The sequence below is a fragment of the Poecilia reticulata genome, linkage group LG2, assembly GCF_000633615.1.
Source record: "Poecilia reticulata strain Guanapo linkage group LG2, Guppy_female_1.0+MT, whole genome shotgun sequence".
NCBI classification, from domain to species: Eukaryota; Metazoa; Chordata; class Actinopteri; order Cyprinodontiformes; family Poeciliidae; genus Poecilia; species Poecilia reticulata.
The window spans coordinates 23320748-23346771 of record NC_024332.1 but is presented as its reverse complement, the minus strand read 5'-3'; the positions used below and the strand labels follow the sequence as shown (position 1 = coordinate 23346771).

At 41.4% G+C, this 26024-nt stretch overlaps 1 protein-coding gene across 3 annotated transcripts in view; it reads right to left on the bottom strand.

Moving 5' to 3' along the window:
• Positions 1-22806, bottom strand: part of ankrd44 (ankyrin repeat domain 44) — a 34031-nt gene extending 11225 nt beyond the window's left edge. The window contains exons 1-14 of one of the 3 annotated variants that reach the window (XM_008437663.2): positions 22217-22806; positions 12080-12163; positions 8145-8223; positions 7577-7647; positions 6137-6337; positions 5700-5787; positions 4679-4821; positions 3652-3864; positions 3473-3551; positions 3282-3396; positions 3115-3197; positions 938-1046; positions 648-716; positions 385-525 (exon numbers count right to left, since the gene is read on the bottom strand). In XM_008437663.2, the coding sequence (XP_008435885.1) occupies positions 385-525; positions 648-716; positions 938-1046; positions 3115-3197; positions 3282-3396; positions 3473-3551; positions 3652-3864; positions 4679-4821; positions 5700-5787; positions 6137-6337; positions 7577-7647; positions 8145-8223; positions 12080-12163; positions 22217-22243 (1502 nt within the window). In that variant the 5' untranslated portion in view covers positions 22244-22806. The remainder of the gene's footprint in view (positions 1-384; positions 526-647; positions 717-937; positions 1047-3114; positions 3198-3281; positions 3397-3472; positions 3552-3651; positions 3865-4678; positions 4822-5699; positions 5788-6136; positions 6338-7576; positions 7648-8144; positions 8224-12079; positions 12164-22216) is intronic. The other 2 variants (XM_008437671.2, XM_008437677.2) reach the window with 2 other exon arrangements.
• Between the last annotated feature and the right edge of the window lie 3218 nt (positions 22807-26024).

Below are 26024 nucleotides of genomic sequence, written 5' to 3'. Positions count from 1 at the left end.
AAAAATTATGACACAAAATGTATGCCTGTGATTATTTGATATAAACGAAGAACTAATTTCCTTTTTTTTTGGATTGATCTAGATCTGACTGTATTATAACTAAAGAGTAACGACTGTGTTTTTAACATTGGGATCAGCATAATAAATAAAACTGGGCAGATATAAACAATAAATTCTTATTTTCACTTTGTTTCTGTCTGTTTCTGGTTGCTTATTTTTTTCAAAGGTGTAGAAAGAATAAAGTTTTGGTAAATACAAGTTATAGGCCATAGCGGTTAATATCGGCCAAATTCCCTAATCAGATAATCAGAACACATCTTGTGGACAGGCCTGGTGTGTGGCATCATGTTACCTGAGCAGGTAACAGACTCTGTACCAGCTCACCTTCTGTCCAGGTCTGAGGCTGCAGCGTAGTGCAGGGCAGAGCGCCCCCACTGGTCGGTCGCATTAATGTCAATGCCACAAGCTACCAGGGTCTCCAGACACTGGAAGTGACGGCTGGCTGCTGCATAATGAAGCGGAGTCCTGAGGGACACGGAGAAACAAAATAAAATAGAGGAAACAAGACCCCGTCTGAGGCAACAAGTCAACATGAGAGAATTTAAGCAGACTGAAGCATGGCTCAGTGACAGGCTGCTGTTTCCTACCTGCCACATTTGTCTCTGCGGTTGTGTTCCCCCCCACTGCTCAGCAGCAGTTTGACACAGTCCACATTACTGCACAGAAACAGAAACAGAAACCTGGTTAATGGAAATGTGTGGCTGTTAATGTTTACAAAGGGTTGGGTTATTTTCATTTAGGTGTTTAAAATAAAATTTCGGAATAACACTTGGTGACTTTTTTTTTCTACTTTACTTGAGTGAAAAATAATTCTGCCACAATATCAGATGAATTCATGAAGTTCAAGGCGGCCCAATCTGCGAACAGCGGCACTCACCCTCCAGCAGCTGCTGCATGCAGGCACGTTCTCCCGAGGCTGTCCGGGGTGTCTATCTGGAAGCCTGCGGACAGGACCGAGTCGTTACACATTATGCTAAACCTCCGACCTGAAGGGGGCAGCACAGGGAGACACAGGGAGGCCGGACAACACACATCGGCAGAGAGACGGAGACAAGAAGAGAAGCAGGCGGGCGAGGAGAGAAAGACAGGTGTTAGTGTGACAGGAGGGGGGACACGAGGCTCACGTGATCATACAGGTGGACATTTGTATGTTGCAAACGCAGACGACAGAACGTGATGCCCCAGGTTACACATATAGTCGGACAGTCTGAGCAGCTCAGAACCGGTGGAGACATTGAACCCGAGGTCTTAGCGTGACCTAAGACGCAACAACAACACACACACACACACACACAAAAAAGACTCGTAAAAACGCACACGGGGTCAGTGCGACCCCGCCGGACCAAGCATAGATTAAAAAGCTTGCGGGGTCCAAATTGACCGAGTCCCTTAAGACCACGAGACGGTTAAGTCAGAGAGTTGATACACTGATAGACAGGAAGAAGGAGAATGCTTGATTATGTTTTAGCACAAGCTGAGCTCAAATTACTTTGAGAACTTGCGTTTTGTTACAACATCTCAGTCATTCTGAAACACGTTCAGACCCGTTTCGGACAAGAAAGCGTCTGTTTTTCCTCTTCCATCCTCTCCTGTGTTCCACTTGAGAATGTAATGAGCGATTCACCCCGGCGTAAACACCAGGTTTCATCCCAGCCCCACATCCAGCGCCTTGTAAAAGTATTCCAACATGTTGTAACCACAACACACCTCAGTGTGTGTTATTAGGATTTTATACGACAGAACAAGAAGCAGCAAATACATGCGGAGTGGAAAGTAAAATAAAGTTACTGGCAGTCAGAGAAAACGGAAGTTTGCCACAATTTTCTAATCGTATTTCCATCAAGTTGTCACGCGAATTTTGGGCGTCCGTTTAATATGTCACCAAAAAAAAAAAAAAAGCGAATTACGCATATTTCCATCTACAGGTTTTTAACCAATCAAAAAATAATTTAGTGTAATAAAGACAGTCCTCCCCTCTGAGCTGGAGGTTTGTATATAAACATTTTCATGCCTCTTGTAAAGCACAAACCCATTTGACAAATGTGTTTTCATCTCTCCATTTACACATTAACTCTTTCTCGCAAAACCAGCGTAAAAGCATTTTTGCTAAATCGAGTACGTTATGTTGAATTTTTCTATCAACATTTCTAGTGCGCAGCTTTAAAATGCACAGATAAAATGTCGATAGAAATACGGCTTCCTATTAGTGCAACTTTAAGTGATTTTATGCTTATGTAATGCTCTAGGGTGGCACGCTGGCAGCATTGAAGAAAGTATAAAGTAACTTATTGGTAGTCCAATAAAATGCTCTCAACTCACATTTTCTACCAAAACCGAGTGACTGAAAGAAGCGAGGAAAACAGACATTCTCCTGAAATGTTGCAGTAAAAACTTTTGAGCTCCACTTTTAACTGAGGGTAACAAATGCAGCCCAACCATCCAGCAGCTGTGCATGGGTTAGAAATATAAATAGTTCTTTGTGTTCACTTCCACAATATAACCGAACCACATGATGAACCCTTGTTGTTTGTGCTCATCGCCTGCAGACACAACAAGCACTGGAGTCTTGAAATCACCAAATTTGTGTGGATCTAGAGTCAGAAAGTTTTACTGTCTTGTCCTCTTCTAATTTCTCTATAATGTGGCACAATGTGGCAAAAAAAAGAAGAAAAACTCAGAAAGAGAACAACTTGTTCAGAGAATGAGTGGAATCCGTCTCAGTAGCTGCATTTCCATTACAAATGTGCACAAAACTTTGTCAATATTCCACTAATGTAAAAAATATATACAATCACAATTTTGCAATCGCTGTATTTCCATTAAATAAGAAACGCAATTAAAATCACATGTAAATTAGCTGGTTGACACGACAAGTTGTTAAAAAACATGCAGCGCCATCATCCTCCAAATGATGTCTTCTTCGTATTTTCCACCAGTGGTAACATACGGTTGTTGACCATGTGACTTGTGTGGTGGGAAAAATAATTTCCATTACAGTTTAGCGAAATTCTGCGCATTTTCCGCCATACTTATCAGTATGTGAGGGTAAACTACCTGAGGACAGCAGCTTCCTGCAGCAGTCGGAGTGAGCGTTCAAGGCCGCCAGGTGGAGAGGAAACATCCCATGGACTCCTCGTCTGTACAGACAGATGGACAGTATTTTTAATGATTAGAAACCTGCCTTGGCGATGAAAACACTTGCGGACAAGCAAACGCCACACCTTGTGCAGTCCGCTCCGCTAGTGATGAGCGTGTTTATGAGGAGCTCATGGCCGTAGCGGGCGGCAATGTGAAGCGGGGTGTTGCCGTCCTTGTCCACGCTGTCGATCTCTCCGCCTGAAACGCAAAACGTGGACGCGTGAAGACAAAAGAGCAGCTTCGGGAAAGGACGACGAGCAGAGTGACGGCCCACCGTTCTGGATGAGGGTCTGTGAGCGGGTAAAGCGACCGTGAACCGCCGTCATGTGGAGAGGACTCTTCCCGTCTCGGCTCTGGTTGAAAACAAAGCAAACAAGGATTCAGGTTGTAACAGAACAGAACTTTTATTTCAACAGAGCAGTGTGTCGTCCGCCCCTAGGAGCCTGGCTTTACCTGCACGTTAACATCAGCCCCGTTGTTGACCAGGAACTCCAGGCAGAGCGCTCCGTGTGTGGAGGCAGCAGCGAAGTGCAGCGGGGTGAAGCCTTTGTTGTTGGGCTGGCTGACGTTGGCGCCGTAGTCAATCAGCTCACTGACGACGGCGTCCTGGCCGTTGAAACAGGCGACGTGGAGCGCCGTGTTGCCAAACGCGTTGGCCTCGTCGATCTGTTGGGGAAACGTGACCGTAATGGCAGGGATGCGTGACAGAACTGCTGACTTACAGGCAACCTGCTAACTTGAAAGAAATTTGACTTCGTAATTTGACGCCTCTGTCTCTTTAAGAAACTCCTGCTTTTTTTTGAAACTCCGCGTTCAGGAAACCCTCACAACATCGCTCCACTACTAACAATTTCACAAAGTTTTTACCAGCATTTCACTGAGAAGTAGTTTGTATCATGGAATAAGGAAATGATCCCATAATACAAGCAAGAGGTGTTTGCTAATTGCTGCTGGCTAGTCTGAAGGAGCTGAGTGGGGGAGTCAAGGGTCGGGCCGCTCTGTGAGTTGGAAGTTCAAAAGCTTGGAAACTGCAGCTCAGAGGAGCAGCTTTGTCCTCAAAGGCGGAGCTAGGTCCACCCAGGCGTTTTGCACAGCTGAATGGTTACCATGGAGATTAAATGATTTCTCAGACATCAATGAAAGAATCAAAGTAACACTTCAAGTATGTTTTAAATGAGGGAATAACATTATAACATGATGTAAAGCTAAAAAAAAAAAAAAAGTCAATTTTACATGATAGTGCCCCTTTAAAAAGATGGAGCTGCCAGATTTGTGTCTCGGTCAATGGTTACCAAATACAACACGAGCTTGACTTGAAGAATTATTGTAGACGTTTATATTCAGTTTACGTCACAGGAGGAGGTTGTAAACATCCAAAGAGGTTACTTGTTTATTGCAAATGGGTGTAATCCTGTACATATGAACTGAAACACAGATTGGAAAGGCTTCATCTGTAAGGAGACAGTCAATCTGCTCTTACCTCTACAGCCAGGTTGAGCAGGTGTTTGACCACGGCCAGCTGTCCGCTGGACGCTGCAGTGTGGAGAGGCGTGTACCCCCGCTTGTCCTTACAGCTGATCTCTGCACCCTGACTCACCAGCTGACGCACTACTTCCAAATGACCTGCAGGGGGCAGCAGCACACAAACCCAGTCGCACCTGAATAACGTCTGGGCAGGAACCTTTTTCTCAAACAGGAGTCAGATCCTGGAACTTTCTGAATGAGTCAACATTCTTGCTCTGTTTTAGTTCAGAGCTCCACTAACTCCAGCCTTCGCTTTAGCTAGCAGACACAGCCTGACGCGCTGAGAACTAAGATGGAAGCACAGGATTGTGGTCATTTTTCTGATTATCAGCAGAAAAAAATGACCAGGACACTTGACTGAAAACTGACTTGAAAGCAGAACATGGAGAGAGAAAAAAGACCTCATTATAAGGATAACAGCATCAGACATTAACGTCACCTACTCGAAGACTCAGGCAGCCAAATCTAGACTAGCCAGTGTTAAACATTAAAGCACAAAGTGGCTCTATGCTGGAAAATAACCAGCTTCAGATTAAAAATGAGGTTTTTATTATTTACTGGCACCCCTTGTAAATGTATGAAATCTTAGTTTTTATTGCAGTAGTATAATGTCGTATATATATATATATTCATACACAAAACTCGGTTTTCTACCTTTTTGAAACAACCAGCATGTTTTCCTGTTTTCTCATTTTGAAATAACAGACTGAAGTCTTTAAAATGTATAGCACAGTTTAATCTAATTAAGTTGTTTCGTATTTCTATTTCCAATTTTGAATTTGTGTCTAAGAAGGAATATAGAGTGAAGAACATAGGAGGGGAATAACAGGAAGAAGGAGGAAAGACCATAAAACACTAAAAACAAACATTTTTAGGCTTGCATTAAGAAAAAAACAGCAATATTAATCTTTTTACACATCTTGGGCAGGAATAAGTGTGACATTTAGTTCTATAAGAAAGCGGTGAGTTGGTCTCACCCATGAAAGCGGCCCAATGCAGCGCCCGGCCGTCCTTCTTGTCGAAGGCGTTGATGTTGGCTCCTTTAGCGAGCAGCAGGTTCACCATCTGAGGGAAAGCAAGCAGAGGAGGAGGGATTGGTAGGAACAACATGATGAACACATGAACACAGCTCATCTCCCGGCTCACTTGTTGCATGAAAACTGTGGCGGACTTGTTGGTGGTGGTGAGACAGCAGATTAATTTTAGCTCCGGCACATTTCTGAATGATTCCATCAGAAATGAAAAGGCACCGCCCACTCCGAAACCCCACCGATACAGCTGCACTCGCCCACCTGTTTCCTCTATTCATCCAACCAACCAGAATAGCAACAAAGGGCCGCTTACATCACAGCCGCCCTCTTCAGGAAAACTGCACTGGAAAAAGCTGCTTCAGTCTGGACTCTGCCTGCAGTACCTCTGTGTGGCCGTTGAGGGCGGCGTGGTGCAGCGCGGTCCGCCCGCCGCGGTCCGACACGTTGACGCTGCTCAGCAGGGGGATGATGACCTCGGCGCACCTCAGAGCGTTGTTGGCGGCGGCGACGTGCAGCGGCGTCTGCCAGTTCTTGTCCCGCGCGTTCACGTCTGCAGAGTGTCGGATCAGAACCCGCACGGCGTCCTGGAGGGGAAGGCGAGACAGAACAGACCGGAGGACGACTTTAACCAGAGTCACTATGAAAAACAAGAGGGATGATGAAGTTAAAGGAATACGTAGTTTAAGATTTGTTAAATGCCAGCATGATGAGACAAAAATGTCCAACAAAACGTTTCACTTGGCCTGTTGCAAAAAGCAATAAATCCTTTTTTTTTCTGGTGTCTCTCTCTTTCTACCACATTGTGAAAAAGTTCAATTGGTATGAAGAGTTTTTGGGTCAGGCCAAGTAGTAGCAGCAAGAGACGGTTACTAGCTGCATTTCCATTGAACATATAATTGCGCAATTTGACATTTGTAACATAAATTGGCTTAATAGAAACACGCCCAATGCAAAGAAACTCTCGTTTTCTATAAAAAGGTTTGGTGATAGGACGAGGTGTATTTTTGGCCATGTCAAAATAAGTTCATTAGTTCAAAATGAAAGTTTTAATTTAATTATAATATAATTAAAATATCGGATATTAAATTGGGGATTTTGAAATGTTAAAAAAAAAGTGTTCATTTCATAAAACTGAAATGAAAACACTGGCGCATACTCTCGGAAAGACAGTGAAACTGTGTTTTTTCAACGTTAGCGCAATATTAGCTGTTTCCATTACAAATGTGCGCTATATTTCGCCATTTCATTTCCATTAAATAAGAAACACAATTAAAATCACACGTGAATATGGTTGATCGCGCTACAAGCCATTAACAAAACACGCCACGCCTTCATCCTCCAACCACTTCCTGCCGTCTTCTTCTTTGTGGTTTGCACCAGTTGTTGATCACGTGCAGAAGAAAGCGACTCCATTGCATTTTTGCGAAATAAAACAATTATGATACGGCAAGAAAACCCACCTCATCCCAGCGGCAAAATTTTTTATTAAAAACATTTTTTTTTGTCCTAATTGCAGTGTTCCATTAAGCAAATATATTTTCAAAACGTCAAATTGCGCAATTATATGGTCAATGGAAATACAGGTAGTGACAAAGTCGTGTGAACTTTTGTAAGAGAAGCGCAGCTACTGCCTGAAGTGAAATCAGACCAAACTGTGTTTGTTTCAGAGAAGTTTGGTCTGATTTCTTTTCAGATTGTGAGGAAAGTTGTGCAAATCTTTTTACTTGATGTATGTAAACTTGTGACTCCACTTGAGTGTGTGTGTGTGTGTGTGTGTGTGTGTGTGTGTGTGTGTGTGCGTGTGTGTGTGTGTGTACACTCACCTCACTCCGGGATGCCACGGCGCGATGCAGAGGGGTAAGCCACATGTTATCTTTGGCATTGACTCTGGCCCCTGCAGCATGGAAACATTCATGTGAACACGGTGCTGCTGATCTGCACCTTCACACATCAATATGGCCGTCAGATGGAAGAACACACTGCAAAAAACTACACCAGCCATGACAGCACACACACTATCTAGCTAAAGTAAGACAACTGTGGGTTTCCTTTTTATGTTGTCTCACATTTTAGATTAAGAGAAAAAAAAAACAAGGACCAACTTAGAAAAACGCTTTCCACAGAAATTTGATCACCAGATATGGAAATTGTGAAAATACTTGCAATTTAAAGTGAACATCTGAAGCTAATCTGCTACACAAGTTCTTTAGCGAAGAACATCAAGAAACACAGGATGCAGAGAAGCTGTCTGAGGATTTATGCTTCAGAAATAATTTAATAATAATAGTTTCAATAATAATAATAATAGTAATTATAAGAGAAAAAAGGCCCTTGCAACATATAGCAGTAGGTGAAAAATGTGAAGGATGAAGATCAGAGTGGATTTCTTACCGGAGAGGATGAGGAGCTCGATGATCTCTGCATCTCCCAGGAACGCTGCTGCATGCAGCGGGGTGCGTTTCTCTGGATCCTGCAGGAAAACCCGCAACAAGTCAAGATGCAGCAGCCTCCAGAAAAACAAGAACCCAGGAGAAACCTCAGAGGGATTAACCTCTGAACCAACAGAACCATGCTGGACTCTGGACAGAAAACAATCCACTTCTAATCACATAACCAGCCCAGAGCTGGGCAGACCGCATTCATGTTATGTTGCATGGTAGTTGTGCATGTCAGTCGTATTTCTAGCCTGCTGGATTAACCTTCACAGCCCCTCATGCAAACATTTCATGTGCATTTTTAAAGTGTTGGGACGTTGTGATGAAGGTAAAAATGTGGGTTAACCATAATCAATATCATCATCACTATATTCACCAATAATAGTGCAGCTGACCTTTTTAGTCAGAACACTTTAGCAGCCTCTGATTCTGCTGTGTGCTAAGACATATTAGCACACAGCTAATACCTCTTGTTTTTTGGTGGAGAGTTTTTTTTTTTTTTTTAGATGCACCAAATTGAAAACTTGGGCCGATATCAATATTTACATTATGGCCGATAACTGATATGTACCGATTTTATGTACATTACAGCGCGGAGAACAAGTATTTGACACGCTGCTGATTTTGCAGGTTTTCCCACTTGCAAAGCATGGAGAGGTCTTTTCAGTTTTATCATAGGCACTGTTCAACTCCATACTAAAAATCCAGAAAATACCTCTGAATGATTTTTAAGTAATTAATTATTCATTTAGAAAGTAAAAAGGTTGTAATTTATAGTCAGAATCACAGTAACAGACCCAGAGGTAACTAGAAATCGGCGCCGGTCGGTAAAAGCCTGATCGGTGCTTCAGGTTAGCACCGGGATAACACATTATCTTCTGTTGCGGTTGACTGTTTTAAGTTTAATTTTTGAAAATGGGACATTACATATCAATTAACATTTACCAAAACATGCTTGAGACTATAGCCAAAAGGCTAGTTTCCATCTCTAGTTCCATCAGCAGGTTGATGTACATGATGTTTAAAAATAATAAGAAAAAGCAGCCTCAGATACTGCATCAAAAACTCTTCATAAAGGAGAGAAGGGGCTAATTAAACAGTTTTTTGTCTGTAAGGGTTCAATACATTGCATAGCATTAGCTTAAAGGCGCTAAGAATAGAGGTGCATACGATACAGCTAAGCTATGCTAAGCTAAACAGGCTAATTGTGTGACTAGAAAAAATAGTCACTGTAACAAACAAATCTACTACACAGTTTTCACATGCTAAACAGATTAATGTGTTTAATTTTGGGTAAATAAATAGTTTTACTGAAGTTTTGACCTGCTGTTCACTGGAACCTAAGACTGCAGTTCATTTAGTTCATTTAGTGCAGCTCTAATGTGCCGCCCTTCTACAGTTTGACCCCCCGCTTGGCCTCCGTAAGTAAAAACCCAGACTGATTGAAAGACATACCAAGTGACATTAAGTCGCAGATCAGAGGTGGATGTTGAAAAAAAAAAATCAACCTATTAATAAAAAAAAAAAAGTTTAAAAAAAACCTCTTAAAAGTCTAGCCTGAACCATGTGTTAGTACTGGAGCTGCTCTGACAGACCAACGCTCATCACCGAGTCTAATGAAAGATCCTTCCACTCACAGGAACTCTGTGCTTTTTTTTCTTTTTTTTTTTTTTAAATCAACTCCTGTTCTAATGCAGGGAGGTAAAAGGTGAAGTCGGGGTTCATGAATCATCTCTACATCAGAAGGAAACAGGAGTACACGCGACAAAGCCCTGCTTACCGCCGGAGTACTAGAACATGCTGCTCGTCCTCCAGCTCTAAACAAATCGGTTGCTATGACACCATTTCAGCAGTTTACATGGAGCAAGGTGCTAAATGGAGCGAGCTACACTTGGAGGGCTGACGGATCGGGAGTTTCAGCTGACGGACGTCCTGCTGGACATTCGGCCACAGAAACAAACTGAAGTGGAAAAGTGACAGCCGGCCCAAGTCCAACCCACATCCGCTGCAGCTCGGCTGCACGTGTTGTCTATCTATAGCCAAATTAGAGCATGTGTAAATACACACACGCTCTGAACTGTGGCCTCGCTGACCCCTGACCTCCCGACTCAGGAAGTGGGGGGGCGATGGATTATCTCCTTGAAAGCTGACTGAACTGGAGCTCCTGAAAGCAGCTGCATGAAGATACTTTTAACCTGACGTGTCTTCTTTCTAACATACTTAAAATGTTGTTTTTTCTTTTGTTTGTTCAATTTTTTTTATGCAAATCTCGTAGAAACACCTTCATGCACAGTTTGTAAGGCGAAATACATTTCAGAATGTGACTTAGAACCTTGTAAACTGCAAAGCAGCTGAAACACTGAGCTCCTTTAGGCTCAACACCCAGCTGTTTGGAGCCGCCGCTCATGAGCAGCAAATGGAACAGATTTGATTCTGATTAATGATTTTGATGACTTGACTAAATGTAACGTTCATTTCCTGTTTGCTGTTGTTATGATGTAAAGAACTTTGTTGCCTTGTTGCTGAAATTTGCTTTACAAATAAACTTGACTTGATTTAAAGAGGCAGCGTCATGTAAAATCAACTTTTATGAGCTTCATCTCATGTTATAATGTTATTCTCCCGTGGCAAACATTCAGCTGTCCAAAACTCCTGGGTGAATGTAGCTCTGCCTTCAAGGACGTACTGCCACCTAACAGAGCGCACCTGCCCCACTCAGCTCCTTCAGACTAGCCAGCAACAATTAGCAACGTCTCCCAAATTGTTAATAGAGGAGCTATGTTGTGCTGACTTCCTGAAAGCGGCGTGTCGGGAAAAACAAGTTTCTTAAAGAGACAGAGGCCCAGTTACAAGGCGCTAAATTACAAAGCCAAATTTCCTTTAAAGCAATTTTTGATATGTACAGCATTTTTGCAAAACTGAGGTTAACATTACTTAGTTGTGCGCTAAAATGGCCCTATGTGCCTGGAAAACACATAATACTGCCCCTTCAACCTGTAGAAAAACATAAAAAATTTCAATGCTACAATATCCCAGTTGCATAAGTTTGTATCTAACACTTCAGTCATTTTTGTACATCTTGACTTAATAGTTGATATCTGATAACTCAATCTTACAAATGTGCTCCAAATCTAGCAGACTGAGGACAAACCACAGCAGTTTCCATCTTATGCACCATGTCGCTATATTTTGTGACTTTACAAACCAAAAATAATTTTAAAAAATTGGTATCATCGGGTCAGTTTTCTTACAGAGCGCCCAGAAAACTGCAGTCGCTTCAACGCGTAGCCCACAGATATTTTTTTTGTCAGCTGTAGTTCAGGACTTTGACTAAGCTGTAATTTTCATCCTACAAAGCAATTATGTTGTTGATTTGGATTCATGCTTCATCCTCAACAATGTATTCGCTCCTCATCTCCGTTTTTTGGTCAACATTGACTGGCATTTATTTACAAAGGGTCATAACTTCATCCACTTATATAAAACAACTTCTAACTGAAGTAACCTCACCATGATGCTGCCACTGCCATGTTTCATCATTAGCATGACATGTTTCAGTAACCAAACATAAGCAACACTTCCTGACAAGTTTTTAGTCTTTAGCTAATGGATGCAAATATCAGAAATAAAAAAACCTACAAGAACAGCTAAGTTTTATTTCAGGTTCATCGTAATGACTGTATATTAGTTGGGTACTGAAGAAAACCAACCATCGAGTCAATTTAACAGACTTCTGCCACCAGGTTATTTCAGCTTTCTATTATTTTTCTTTTCTCTCTTTTCCGCAACATGTTGAAATTATTTGTTGTGGTTTCACTTTTTAACGCCACAAAAGCCTGGCGTCGGCAGCTTCCTGTGAAGCCCTGAGTCCGTGTCACTGTGTGTCCTCACCAGGGCATTGATGTCTTCAGATTTGTATATAAGCATTCGGATCTCTTCAGGGTCTCCGCTGAAGATCGCCTGGATAAGAGGAGGCTGGAAGGGAGTGGGGGAGAGAGGAAAAAAAAAAAGAAAACGGTCACATGACCTGAAGCACAAACATTTCTCTTAAGCACTTTTGAGGCGACATGATGAGAGCGCGTGGGAATATTTTCTGAACTTTACAACAGGAATTCATTCCTCCAGTGGTGCAAAGCACTGGAAGTTACTCGGTTTAGGAAAAATATTCCCATCCCCTTTCCTATCTTCTCCCAAACAGACAGACCACTGTGGAAAACACATTGTAGATACAGATCAGAAAAATAAAATGCTTGTGTAGAGGAACAGCCTCTGTGAAAGGCGTGGCGTGGAGGTCACATCTACAAGGCCCTTATTTTTCTTTTCAACATCACAGACATGAGGTAAATGCAGGCCCTCATCACTCCTTAGGAGACTGAGGAACACCAGAGACAAAAGGACAGCAGCAGGCCAACTGTGTTGGAATGTCAAAGCGATGTGCCAAAGCAGCTCAGTTTGTAATAGATTTTTTTCAGCCTGCTGTTTTCTCAAAAAAAAAGAAAAAGTCTTAAATTCATGTAACTATAAATACTGCCTTAAAATGTCTTACAAACTCATTAGACAAAATTTAGTGAGCCTTAAATAAGTCAATCACAGCTCTTCAGACTATATATATGACTATTTAGTCTCGTATATTTTATTTAGGTTATATCTGTCACACGACTTTTGAGTCAGGCAAACGTTTGAGTTGCACGCAGACATCCTCTTTATGTTCTTTAACTCGAGGCAGTTGAGGCTCCTGGTAACTAGCAGCTACTTACTACAAGTAACTAGTAGTAAGTAGCTGCTAGTCACTAATTCCAGTAGCTAGATAGTTAGATTTGCTAGTTTGCTAGCATCTAGCAAGTCTCAACAGCTAGACTGGTTAGCTATCTCACTGAACTGCCTTGTTGCTGAAATGTGCTATGCAAATAAACTTGACTGCTTGGTTGGTCTATGAGTCTTCATAGATAGACTTGCTAGCCAACTAGCAAGTCTATCCTTGCTAGATAGCTAGCTAGCTTCTGTATGCCATGGGTAAGTGCAAATTTAAAGCCAGTTGGCTCGACATGTTCTTTTTCACAACTGGTTCACTTCTGCTGCCAACCCATACAGTGGTAGGTGCATTCTGTGAAAAAAAAAACCCAAAAGACAAATGTTTAAGCTAGGTACTTTGGGGGTTAAGGCTATAGAGAACCATATGTTGTGTAATACAGCAATATCCCCCAATAATGCCAATATATATATAGTTTTTTCATTCATTCCAGGCGGTATTAAAAAGGTCTTAAAATGTCTTCAATTCAACTTTCTGAAACTTGCTTATACCCCTTTTCTGTTTTCAAGAAGAGAACAACACCTTCCCTGTGGTGTTCACGGCCACAGTAAGGTGAGACATGTTGAGGTTTCCAGAAAAGTTCTCGGCTTTGAAGTTACTCTATAAAGGAGAAAAAACCAAAAACATAACACTGTGGTCAGGGTACTGTTAGCCTTAATACTGCCAAAGTACCGACATGGTGATGCGTTTAACCATTTTTGTGCAATACGCTAGCTCAGTGGTTGAAACTTTTTAAAAAGGACCATTTCAGTAGAAACTAACGTTTTCCACCATCTTCACAGGCATTTTAAATTCTTGTGTTTTGTCACAAAAAGAAAAAAGCTCAGATCTGCTCCTCCTTGTTGTTTGGGTTGGGGGGTTGGAGTCCCCCCCATTGTTTGAAAAGGGGTGCGGGTTGGAGTCCCCCTTTTTTTTTATTTCAGCAGGAAATGTAATGTTTTTGATTGTTAATTCAATGTTGCATGACTCTGTTTTTGTGTTTAATGATGTAAAGCATTTTTAAATGCCTTGCTGCTGAAATTCAATATACACATTTGATTTGATTGATTGATTGATTGATAGCTTGCAGCATGCATTTTCATTGACACGTTTAAAATTGCAAGTATGAAGTAAGAAAAATGAGCAGAACAGTTGAAAACCATGTCGATTTTTATTGCCAGTTAGCATTGTTATGAGTTCGTCTATATATGCAAGACGAACTACTGATATAGAAATATTTTTAATCTTGACCCCTTCCAAAAAAAACTACAGAAAAGGATTAAACCTACTCTGTTAAATAATTAAAAGCTGAGCTCAGGCTCACTTTACTTCCTGTTGTATTTCTGCCACCAGCTGCCTCACTTCCTGTTGCACAGTCTCTCCTTCTCAGAAACACCAGAGAGGAACCGATCGCAGAGCAGCGTTTCACTTCTGCTTCAAACAGCCAGCGGTACTTCCTCATCGGACCCGTTTTGTCCCCCTGAAAGTGACTGTGGCGTGGTGAGATCATCACGCTCCTGTTGGACATAGCGGAGCCTGACCGTACGGCGCCAGCTTTAAAGCAAACCAGAGATCAGGTCGCATCAGTTACCACAGCTAGGAATTCAAAGAATTTGCTTCGTCTTTAGATTTTATTTAAAAAAAAAAAAAAAGAATCTATAAACATGTTACAATCTTGGCTTCAACATGTGTGACATTTTTTGGCAGTAAAAAGTATGAAAAAAAATAAAAATAATCAGTGAGCAGAAGCATTCAGCTCATTTCATTCTTCCTGCAGATTGGTCACAACGACAGGAAACGCCTGTGAGAGCCGGTCAGCGTCTCTAAGCGTCTACAGGTGTTTCTGGAATCCAGCTCAACTATTCCAGGTGCAGACGGAGGAATGCTCTGGAGCCTCTCCGGTTGTCTTGTCTGTTTCTTTCTCCTTTTTTTGGTCAGTCCAGCAGAGCCGGAGGCGTGTCCCACTTTCAGGTCTCCACTTTGAAAGCAGGTTTCATTTCAACGCCTCTCCTGAGTTTACCTTTACATTCTTCTGCCTGTACACACCGATTCATAGCATGATGCTGCCACCCCCGTGCTTCCCTGTAGGCCTGGTATCATATTTACCATGTAACTAACATGCTTATCAGGAAATCATAAAATGTCTTAATTCATTTCATATGATCCTGAGTATATACTGCACTTAATGATATTTGATAAATTGATTAAATCAATTAATCGAATGTTTGCTTTTTAAAAATTAAATCTTTGGAAAATCTGGATTTTTTTTTGTCACAGTTTCCCTCTGTGGGTTTGCACAGTTCAGAGTGATGTCAGTAGGTCCTGTTGGACAGGCATGTCTTACAGCTTCTTTTCATTTGGACTTTGAATTCAGGTCAACTCTATCGCTGAATACAAAGGCCAGGCTTTGTTTGTTTTGTTTTTTACGAGGATAAAGTTATAAGAGAATGAAGTCGTAATAAAAAGAGAGCAAAGTCTTAATATTACCAGAATAAAGTCAGGATACTATAAGAATGAAGTAGTAATTTTAAGAGAGCTCCAACACACAAAATATTTTTTTTAAGTGTCATTTAAGCCTTTTTCTCATTAAAGTGACTTTTTCTCGTACTTGAAAGACGTTCTTTACATATTATGACTACATTCTTATAATTAAACAAAAGCTCTCATACAACTGGCAGAAGGAATATTTGAAATTAGACATTTTTGAAACTTTTTTCTGTCATTTATAATTTATTTTTTAGAAAAATGAAAAGGGCTGCACAGTGGCACAGTAGGTAGCTCTGTTGCCTTGCAGAAAGGAGGTCATAGGTTCGATTCCCGCCCCGGGGTGTTTCTGCATGTTTTCTCTCTGTGTATGCGTGTCTCTAAATTCTCCTTAGGTGTGCGTGTAAAATAGGTTTTGGAATAGAAAAAAAACAAAACTCAGAGTCGTACATAAACACAAACTAGCCTAAATCACATCCAGTTCCTGTTGTTATCTCCTCCGCAGAGACAGGAATGCAGTTCAAGTGTCACAGCTGAGGGAAAAGCTGTCGACATTTGGTAGACGCCGACAGCTTTGGGTTTCTCCCGTCTCGTCTCTACATGCGTTCACATAACGTGGTGTGGTGGGTGACAGCGCTGTCAACAGCACTGCTCCCAGGCTGTCCTGCAACCAGCCTGATACCTAAAGCAAGGAGAGGAGCAGAATGGAGCAGACAGGAAGAGTGGAGGCCTGACAGGAAGTGACATCAGGAGCCTGGTTCATCTTCCCTGCAGGCCGCCCCGAACATACCAAGTCATTGTTGCAGCGGAAACTTTCACATATACACCCTGCCACCCCTTTCTCACACACACACACACACACACACACACACACACACACACACACACACACACACACACACCACACACACACACTTGTTATTATCCCGTAAGGACGGCTCAATGTGACCCAGATCCCATTAGAAACCAAAACAATAAGAAATTCTTCTCCAACATGCAGCGGCTGCTCGTTTCTGGCAGTTCTTATTAAAAACAGGTTGAAGTAGAAAAGGACGACACAAAAGTTCAAATTGAGTCGGTCAGATTATCTGAAATGTCCTGCTTTCGTCAAATAATCCACATGCTACAGGACATTCTGCTTCAATTAGCTGCAAACTATGTCAAATAGCCATAATTCGACACATCGAAAGGCTGGAAACAGACAACGCTTTATGACTGAAAGGAAAAACACTGAAGCCGCTATTGATTAACCAATCGGTTGAAATGGGTATTTTGGGAAGTATTTATGAAGGAGAATTTGCTTCAAAGACGTTTGGCTCCAAACAGCTACTTTTATTTTATCTGACAGGAAAGATTGTTTTTCTGGAAAATTGCCCCAGATTTTATTCTTTTTGAGATTGGTGATCGGCCAGAAAACTGCAATCAGTGCAACCCTTTATCTTTTACTATCAAATTTCTCCATCAAATTATTACAAGTAGCCTGATGGTGACATATTGTATAACGCTAATCATTTTGAACCTGTAAACTTTGACAAGTTCAAAATGGGAAAAACCAAAGGAAAACGGAGAGTAACCATATAAATAAATAAGCATATCTAAGCTGCTGCCTGAGTCAGAACTAGGGATGCACAGATATGAAAATTTGGGCTAATGTTGATATCCAATATTAATATTGCTTTTTTGGACGGTAATCAATATTTACCGACATTATATATATTTATCAACATGTACAAAATGTACTACATTTTGTACATTTTGAAAATTGATGTTTATTTTTTTCAATGTTTTATAATAATAATAATAATAATAATAATAATAATAATAATTGCTATTATATTTCGAGTGAAATCAGATTTTATTTTACATAGATTTTAGGATGGAATATGGGAATAAATATCGGCTGCTAATATCGACCCAATTTTAATAATCGGGCAGATACTGAGATGTAAAAAAAAAAAAAAACCGATGTTGGGGCTGGTATATCGTGCGTCTCTAGTCAGAACCTCCAGAACGTTAGCTTTATTCAGCATGGAGGGGAGTTCTGTTCTGGAGGGCACAGAGAGTAAAGGGAAGATGAAGAAAAGCACACAAGTACACCAAGCCTGCGGGTTTTAGCTGAGGGAAGGCATCCAGTTATCAGTCATCATCAGCTTGTTGTCTGAAAATAACAGGAAGTCCTGCAGTTCTGGGTTACACACACACACACACACAAACTGAAAAAACAAAAAAACAAAAAAGCAGCTCTTCCTTCCTTGACGACACATCTGATATGAGCGCCAAATCAGGGTTTCTACTGAGACATGTCCACCATAGAGCAGCTGCGAACGCCACTCTGCAGAGGCTCCCAAACAGGTTCAGAGACCTGTAGGATGGCTTTCTGTGTTCATGAGCCCACATTAAAGCCACGGCATCAAACAACAGAGACAACGACTGCATCGTCTAACAATGTCAGCTTTCTCCGTCAGAACTGCTGGAGAGAAAAGTGAATAGGGAGGAACAAGTGTTTTATTCAGTTTGATGAACATTAAGTGATGGAGATCACTGAGACGCTGCACGACCTTCGCCATGAGGACGCTCCCGCTTCTGTTTCTCTGTGAAGCTACAGTGTTGGGAGAAAATATTAGTTCTTTTGTTTTCGTTAATCTTTCAGATCGAGAAACTAGGTGTGTGACCACAATGATTAAAGATGCACCGATGCGATATTGATATCTGGATCGGTCCCCGACATTTAAAAATAGATTCAAGATCGATTATCAGTGACGATGTGCCTGATTCTTAAAGGTGGAGCTATTCAGTCTAATTCTGTGCTCTGAGTGACATCATGATTTATTATTTATTATACGCTACATTTAGAATCTCTAATTGCACTTTCTGAATCATCTGAAAGATTTGTTGCATGTTTATTTTAACATGTTTGACCAAGATAGTCAGCCTATTGTTAAATCAGTCTCAGTGTCTTTATTGTTTATTCTACATTGACTGTTTCCCTACTAATTCCACTGACTGAACAAATAAAGTTGTTTTAACATGTTTAAGATGATGGTTTATGGCTTCAAATAACTGCAAATAAGCTGCAGTTATTTGACACCTGCAACTCATTTGTTGCAGTTATCAAATAAATTTGGAATTCAGTACATTTATGCCTGTGTTTAAAAAAAAGAAGCATTTAAAGTCAATGTTCAGCGCTGTTTTTTCGGTATCGGATCGGTATCGGCTGATACCAGACCTCTGATATCGGTATCCACATCGGAAGTGAAAAGAAGTGGATCTGTGCATCCCTAGTAACGACTCCCTTAGCAACAACATCTCCATTAAGATGCTCTCAACAACTGCCAGGAGTCTTTTTCCCTCCCTGTGGAGGAGTTTTGTCCCAATCTTTTTTTGCAGAATACTTTAGCCGCATCATAAGTTTCTGAACACCTGAACAGCCTGTTTTGGATAACATCCAAGAGTCAATCAGATTCAAGTCCAGACTTTGACTTGACCACGTCAGAACCCGATGCCGTTGTTCTTCAGTATTTTCTGCGAGAGCTTCAATGACGCCAGGCCGTTCAGGTCCAGACCAACACACTACCATCATGGCTGATGGTGGGTTTTATTCTGAAATACTGCGTTAGCTCCACAGCAGCTGCAACGGGACACACCACTTCTGAAAAGTTCAACTTTTTCATCATCTAACCCTTAAATATTTTCACAGAAGCCTTGGCAATCGTCAGGATGCTTTTTTTGGGACATCCTGTTCCGCTGGGTCAGCAGTGGTTTCAGTATTGGAACTCTCACACAGATGGGGTAACTTCTTAATGTTGAACTCCGACCTTTACTGAGGCTAGAGCAAATGCGACCCCCTGCATGAGTCACAGACACTCTTGGAGCTCCATGTTTTCTCCATTTGTGGATAATGGTTCTCGTTATGGTTCCGTAGTCCCGCAGCCTTAAAAATGGCTTTCCAAACCCTTCCCAGACCAAACTCTGTCAATGATTTTGTAATGATTCAGGTCATCTAGATTGTCAGAATGAAGGACAAAAAGCCTGAAATTTATCAAATTCTGCAGACGAGTATAATTATGATACAAGTGAAAGCTTGAGAGGAGAAAGTATGTCTCCTTGGGAGAAACATGTTATCTTTTGGCTGCTCATGATTTCTCTACGTGGGATGTCTAACAGGTCAGCAGTGCTGATCTGCACTGAAGCAGCACTTTTATCATGTTTAATGACCAACTCTGGAGGGAGAGGTTATTCATATAGTGTCAGTGTAAGAATGCACCGCTACAATGAAAATAGATCCTCTGATTAAAATAGAAAGTGCTTCAGGAGTAATGCATTACAAAAATAATCAAGTCAATTTTAGATTAATATGTTGGGTGAAGTCATTAAATATTTGACAAAAACTTAAAAAGTTATTACAATGAATAGACAAACATTTAAGAAAGTTTTGGACACCTACGTCGCTATGATCTGGTTGTTATCACTTCATTAAAATATAAGACAACTGTTCATAATCAACAGGTACGGTAAAATAAAATAAAAAATCTACGCCCTCCTTTTCTTCCAGAATTTTATCCATCAAGACATAATACACCAATTTGATCTTTATCAGGTTGTAAAATTATTTAAATCTAAAAATAAAAAAAAGCATACCATGGTCTCCATTGCTATTGACTGTTAAACAAAAAATAGCTAAAATGGAACAATGAAAAAATAGTAAGTACACCCCCATAATTCAGTAGCTAGTATACCTCCACTCAGTAGATAGAATTTAAATTGTCTTCTGTCTTATTTTAGCAGCATCGCATTTTGTTTTGGAAGAAACTTAAGCTCAGTCAGGGCTTTGACTGGACCTCTTCTTCAATCATCCTAGATTACATTGGGGATGTGATTGTTGTCCTGTTGATGTTTCAGCTTGGTTGTCAGGTGACTTCACAACAGACTATCTAAGACAAAAGTTGACTTATGCACAGCAAGGTCCCCAGGCCTGTGGCTGACTAACAAGCCCAGAGTATCACCACACACCACCGTACTTGACAGCTGCTATAAAGGACTGTGTGCTTATATGGTGTCTTTGGTTGTCACCAAACTTGCTGCTGTGCATTATGGCCAAACGACTGTTCTGCTCTCATCTGTCACAAGCAATTTGCTCTAATGGTGCTATAATTACTTCTGATGCAACTTTCTGCTTCAAGAGAAGACACTTTCCCCACGTTCAGTCTAATTTAAGTGCCATTAATTTCAGCACTTAACATGCTAACTGGAGCCTGCAGAGGTCCCGGAGCTCCTGGGTTTTTTGCAATTCTCTGAGAAATGCATGTTCTGACCTTTGGTTTCTCTGAAGAATGATGAACTTCAAATATTTTTGGAAATGTCAATATAACGTTTCCTCGATTTATGGGTGGTAAGAATTGCTTTTATGAGTTCATTGCTGATGTTTTCCCCCTTAGGATTTTGTTAATACAAACCTGTGTGTTCCAAAGCAGCACACTGTCCTTTTCTAAAAAGGTGCTGCCACTCCCTAATGATCAATTATCCAAATACATTTCACTGGAAACACCTGGGTGCTACTTTCCTTCTTAAATCCAATGGAAACAGCAGGGGTGTACTTAGTTTTGTGTTTTTTTGGGGGGGAAGGGCAGGTTATGCACATCTTGAACATTCTGGGGTTGCATTGTTAAACTGATAATGACTATGGGGAACCTGTTGTGTGTTTTTGTTATTTTAATGTTAGATTTAAACAATTTTAAAATCTGATAAAGACACTGTCATTTTAATGTAAACAGCAGAATTGAAAGAAAGTAAACTAATATTTGTCCTATAACTCAATTAATTCAACAGGATTTGTTGAATTAATTGCGCAGAAACGTTTCCAAAATCTCACAAACATTAAACAATAGACCTATTTAAAACTAAATTTGCAATTCTCAACTACACAAAACACCAGCGCCGTATTAATAAAGTGGTGTGGCTTTTCGCTAGTTTTTATCTTTCTAGATAGTTTGCATTAAAAATTTGGGGGGTATTTTTTTCTATTATGATTTAGTTTTCTATACTTCTAATAAAATTAAGATTATGGAGTAAAAACAATTTTTTGCTTTTTCAAATAGCAAAGGGTGTGAAAATGAGTCGCGTGAATTTAGCTAAGTAGCCTTAGTGAAGACCAGCTAGCTACAGCTAGCTGGTCTTCACTCTACTTTTTCTCTATCATATTTTATGTATTTTTATTATGACTCTTGCGAAGTTTGTCAAAATTTTGAGCCTTAGAAAATTACATTGTTTCTAATTTCATTAGAGTAACTTTTCACTTTTAAAGTCATGCACTGGTCTGAAGTTTCTGGATCCGGGCGACTTGTTTTGTTACTGTCGGGACTTCTTTTTTAAAACAGATTTTTCTGGAAATCTTTGCAGAGAAGCTACACACAGAAAACACTAGAGTTAATTACATCATGTATACATGCGCGGTACGTTTGCGACCTGCTTCTGGTGGAAGGAAACAAGCAGGAAGTCGCTGAGCTCTGTTATTAGGAAACACTCACACATCATCACATCTTTGCTCATTTTTGTAAAGATGTCATGAAGGTGCAATGTGAAGTCTATATTTGGGTGAGAAGTACTGCTTCCGGTTTAAATCTTACAGTCAATGCTCTAGAGATGAATGATAAATAAAAAGTGAAGTTGATATATTAATCACATTTTAACGAGGCAGCGCATCAGTGATGCTGAGCAGCGGGGCTTGCGCTAAGCTAACAGCGGCTAGCGGGTCCTACCTGGTCGGCCAGTTTCAGAACAGCCATCTCTGGGTCAGCTTCGTTTGCGCATCCACTCGCCCCCAAACCGCAGCACCATGCACGGTGCGATGCTGCGCCTCGCTCTGCCGCTACTTCCCCCTCGAGCTTCCTGCGGCACTACAGCCGACTGAAAGGCGAAGTTTTAGACCGTAATTCTCTACCAGGCACTCAGACGGGTGACTGTGGTGATGGTGAAGGCCGGTAGGAGCTCCACGGCCATCAGCCCCGCTCCACCGAGGCTATCTGCGGCAGGGCTGCTGAGCCGAGGCAGGCGCGCAGAGTCGCTGGGAGGCAGGGAAACAGGAAAAGCTTGACCCGCTGCTGTGAACGATCCACATTTATGGTTGCTTCTATTACTTCTGGTGCACGGAGGTCCCGGGCGGCTCTCGGAGCTTTGCAGCAACCCTCACAAACCTTCCTCGTCCCCGGTCTGCAGAAGCAGAAAGCTCCCGGAGAGGAAGCTAGGCTGTAGTCAGCTGAACGAGATCACACAGGAAGTCCTTGCTTCTCTCCTGCTTTCAGATGCAAGAGTGGAGGCGAAGCTTGCTAAGCATCACCAGAGCTGCAGCATCTCCTCGTTGCCGCCACCCAATGGCCAAACGCTGAACTGCAAACTCCAACAATAACAAATAGATTTCATGTTTGGTTTTTTTTTTTTGTTTTTTTTTTATTGAAACATCAAGGAAGACATGTCAGAGGTCTACAGCCAGGCGGTCACTAGTTAACCTAAAATCGACTCTTAATGTACTACAAAGAAATCCACACAAACAAATAAGACTACTAAAATATATATATAACTGGTTACAAAAAACCCTCAAACTTAAAAAACTTTGAATTTTATTCATATTCTACCAAACTCAAATTGCAACCATCTGCTTTCAGTAGGTATGTCCTCATGTTTGCAGCACAGCAGCAGCATTAGGAATAACTTTAAACAAGGGACGTCTCCTAGTTCTGTTTTCATGATGCATTCCAAAGGTTATGAAGGAAGGAAACAGATGGATGAATCTACTGCAGACACTGAAACAGTGTGACAGGAGGACTAGACTGTATGGCGTGGTGTCATATTTCATTCACAGATGTCATTCAGTGAACATTTTATTTCCTTTTGACCTACCGAGCCTTTGCTGCCAAAAATACTACTGATAGTTTGAGGAAACAATGTTCCTGAAATGTTTGGTTTGGTTGAGATGTGGAATTATGAGACGTGACTTCTCCTACAGATAGAATCTGATCAATATCTGTTGTTTTTTTCTTTTTCTTCTGTTTCTGGAGCTAGTCAAAACCAGTTTTTCAAAGAAGCCATTGCAGCCCTGCTACGGGAAGTACTTCACAACTTAAAAAAAAATAAAAAATAAGCACACATCATAACCACGCGACTGCCACGACAGAGGGTTCTCCCAGAAAAACATTCCAACCAGATGAGCAACCAGTTGCGGATTCTAATTCTACAAAATTTTCTTAAACTGCTGCTAAGGTTTAAAATCTTTTAACACCAGAAATCTTGCCAGATGAGTGGCTTTCTCTCAGGGTGTAGTGATAAATGAAATCATATGTTCCCTGTGCTGAACTGGGGGTCTTGTTTGGAGACATGTGGATGTAGTTCTGGTCTGCAGTTGTGAGGACAAAATTGTTCTTAAGTTGAGCTCTGCCAGAAAAGCACCTCGTCCCCGATATCATCTGTGGCACTCCTGGACAGGATCTCGGGACTAGCTGTGGGGGAGAGGACCTCTGATTTTGTAAATTTGGGAGTCGTGTCTATGCTTTTTGCAGATGATGTGTTTCTGTTGCCATCTTCAAGCCACAACCACCACATGAAGGAGCTGGGATGAGACAAAGTCTAGACCAGGGGTGCCCAAGTCGACTCCTCAAGAGCAGTGAAGTATAGATACTCCAACATACCAAAGTCAACTGGCTTAAGTCCTTCTCTAGCAGTAATTCAGGTTGGCAGAGGCCTGGTAACAAGCCATTCATTTCATCCAGGAGTGTTAGAGAAGGGATGAATCTAAAAGTTGTAGGGTGGTAGCTATCAAGGACTGGACTTGGGCACCCCTGGTCTAGTGTATTACTCCTCAATTGCAGTCCTTTGGACTACTGCCCTGCGTATTTCAACTGTGTCTGTTCCAGAACTCCTGATTGAAATGATTGGATGATCTCCTCTGCAGCCACAAAGTGCTGCTGAAACCTGTTAATCACCCACATATTAAAGTCGGGTGTGTGGCAAAAGAGGGAAAACCTAATAAATGCAGTGTGGTGGTTCCTAAGGATCGCAATTGAGAAACACTAGTCATAATTCTCAACTGTAAATAGGACAGGCCAAGGGAGTCCAAGTTCAGTTCTCGAGAACTACCATCCTATAACGTATTGATGCTCCTGGATGAAATGCATGGCTAGTTACCAGGCCTCTGCTTGAGCTATTTGACTTGGTTGTATTGGAGCAGGGATGCATCTAAAAGTTATAGGGTGGTGGAGCTCGAGGCCTGGACTTGGGCACCCCTGGGGAAGATTGATTGTTCCTGGTTGGGGTCAGGCTCTGCATCAAGTGTAGGACCTTGCTGTCTTGTTCATAAGAGATGGTTGAATTGAGACAAAGTCTAGAATGAGACATTGGGGCCTGATATGAAGAAAGAGCAAACAAACAAAAAAAAAGCAAAAAGTGGTCTGTTTGGACCCTCACTAAACAAAATCAGTGAAACAAGGCAAGCAACCGGTATGAGTGTCCTCTGTCCTGCCACCTTCAGCCTTAGAGATGAGGAGCTTCATCATCTGCTGCTGCTCTACATGGTCAGCGAGTCAGTTGAGGTCATTTAGAAATACGAACAGGATGCCTCCGAGGCACCTTCCTTTGGAGGTATTCAGGGCACATCCTGCTGGGAACAGACCCAAACCACATTGGAGAGGCTATATTTGCGTTCTGGCCTGGGAACGCCTTGGGATTCCCTATAATGAGCAGGGGAAGAGGATGTCAGTTTCCCTCTTCAACCAGTTGCCACAAGGACTGACTTCAGTAAAACTGAAAACAATGATAGATGTACTGAATATGGAGAAACTGTGCCGTCTTTCTCCACCTGGGCACTGCTGAGGTTTCACTTTCTGTCCTCAAGATAAACATAGCTGTTTGGAAATGATCCTGGGACCAAAAACCTTTGCTTAAAACCCGTTTAGACAAATGTTTTAGGCATATTTCGGCAACAAGCATAGTTGAAATTTCTTGACCCAAGGTTTTATTGTGAGGCTTTCTTTCTGGCATATAATTAGACCAGGGTCATTTCTCACTGAATTATCTTCACTAGTATGCCGTCCTGTGAATACTAACCTCTCCATCTGGTATGCGGAGAATGTCTTTTTGCATGTGATCCAACATTAGCACTCGTCTTAACCGTAAAAATCTGTACTTTTCTCGTCACCTTGTACTCTCTCCTGCATGCTGAACACAGAATTTACTTTTTTCCCCCTAATGTCCAAAATCTAAACAGATACAAATACTTTGCAACAAACTTCCAAAAGTGAGCAAACTACACAAACGGATCAGAGAGGGAACAATATGGCCTCAGTTCAGCCGTCTGCAGGGGAATCTGGGTCAGAGTCTGTGGTGCAGGAGTGAGCTGAACTGAGGGAAGGGGGAGGTGTGACTCACAGTTTGTGAATATGTGGAGGTTTTATTTTTTTATTCTTTGTCGCTTTATTACAAGCTCATTTGTTACCCAGGACAGTAAAGAGAAAACAAGGTGCATGGCATTCTTCCTGGATGCAAATGCAGAATGGAAGAAAGAAACTCAACCAGAAA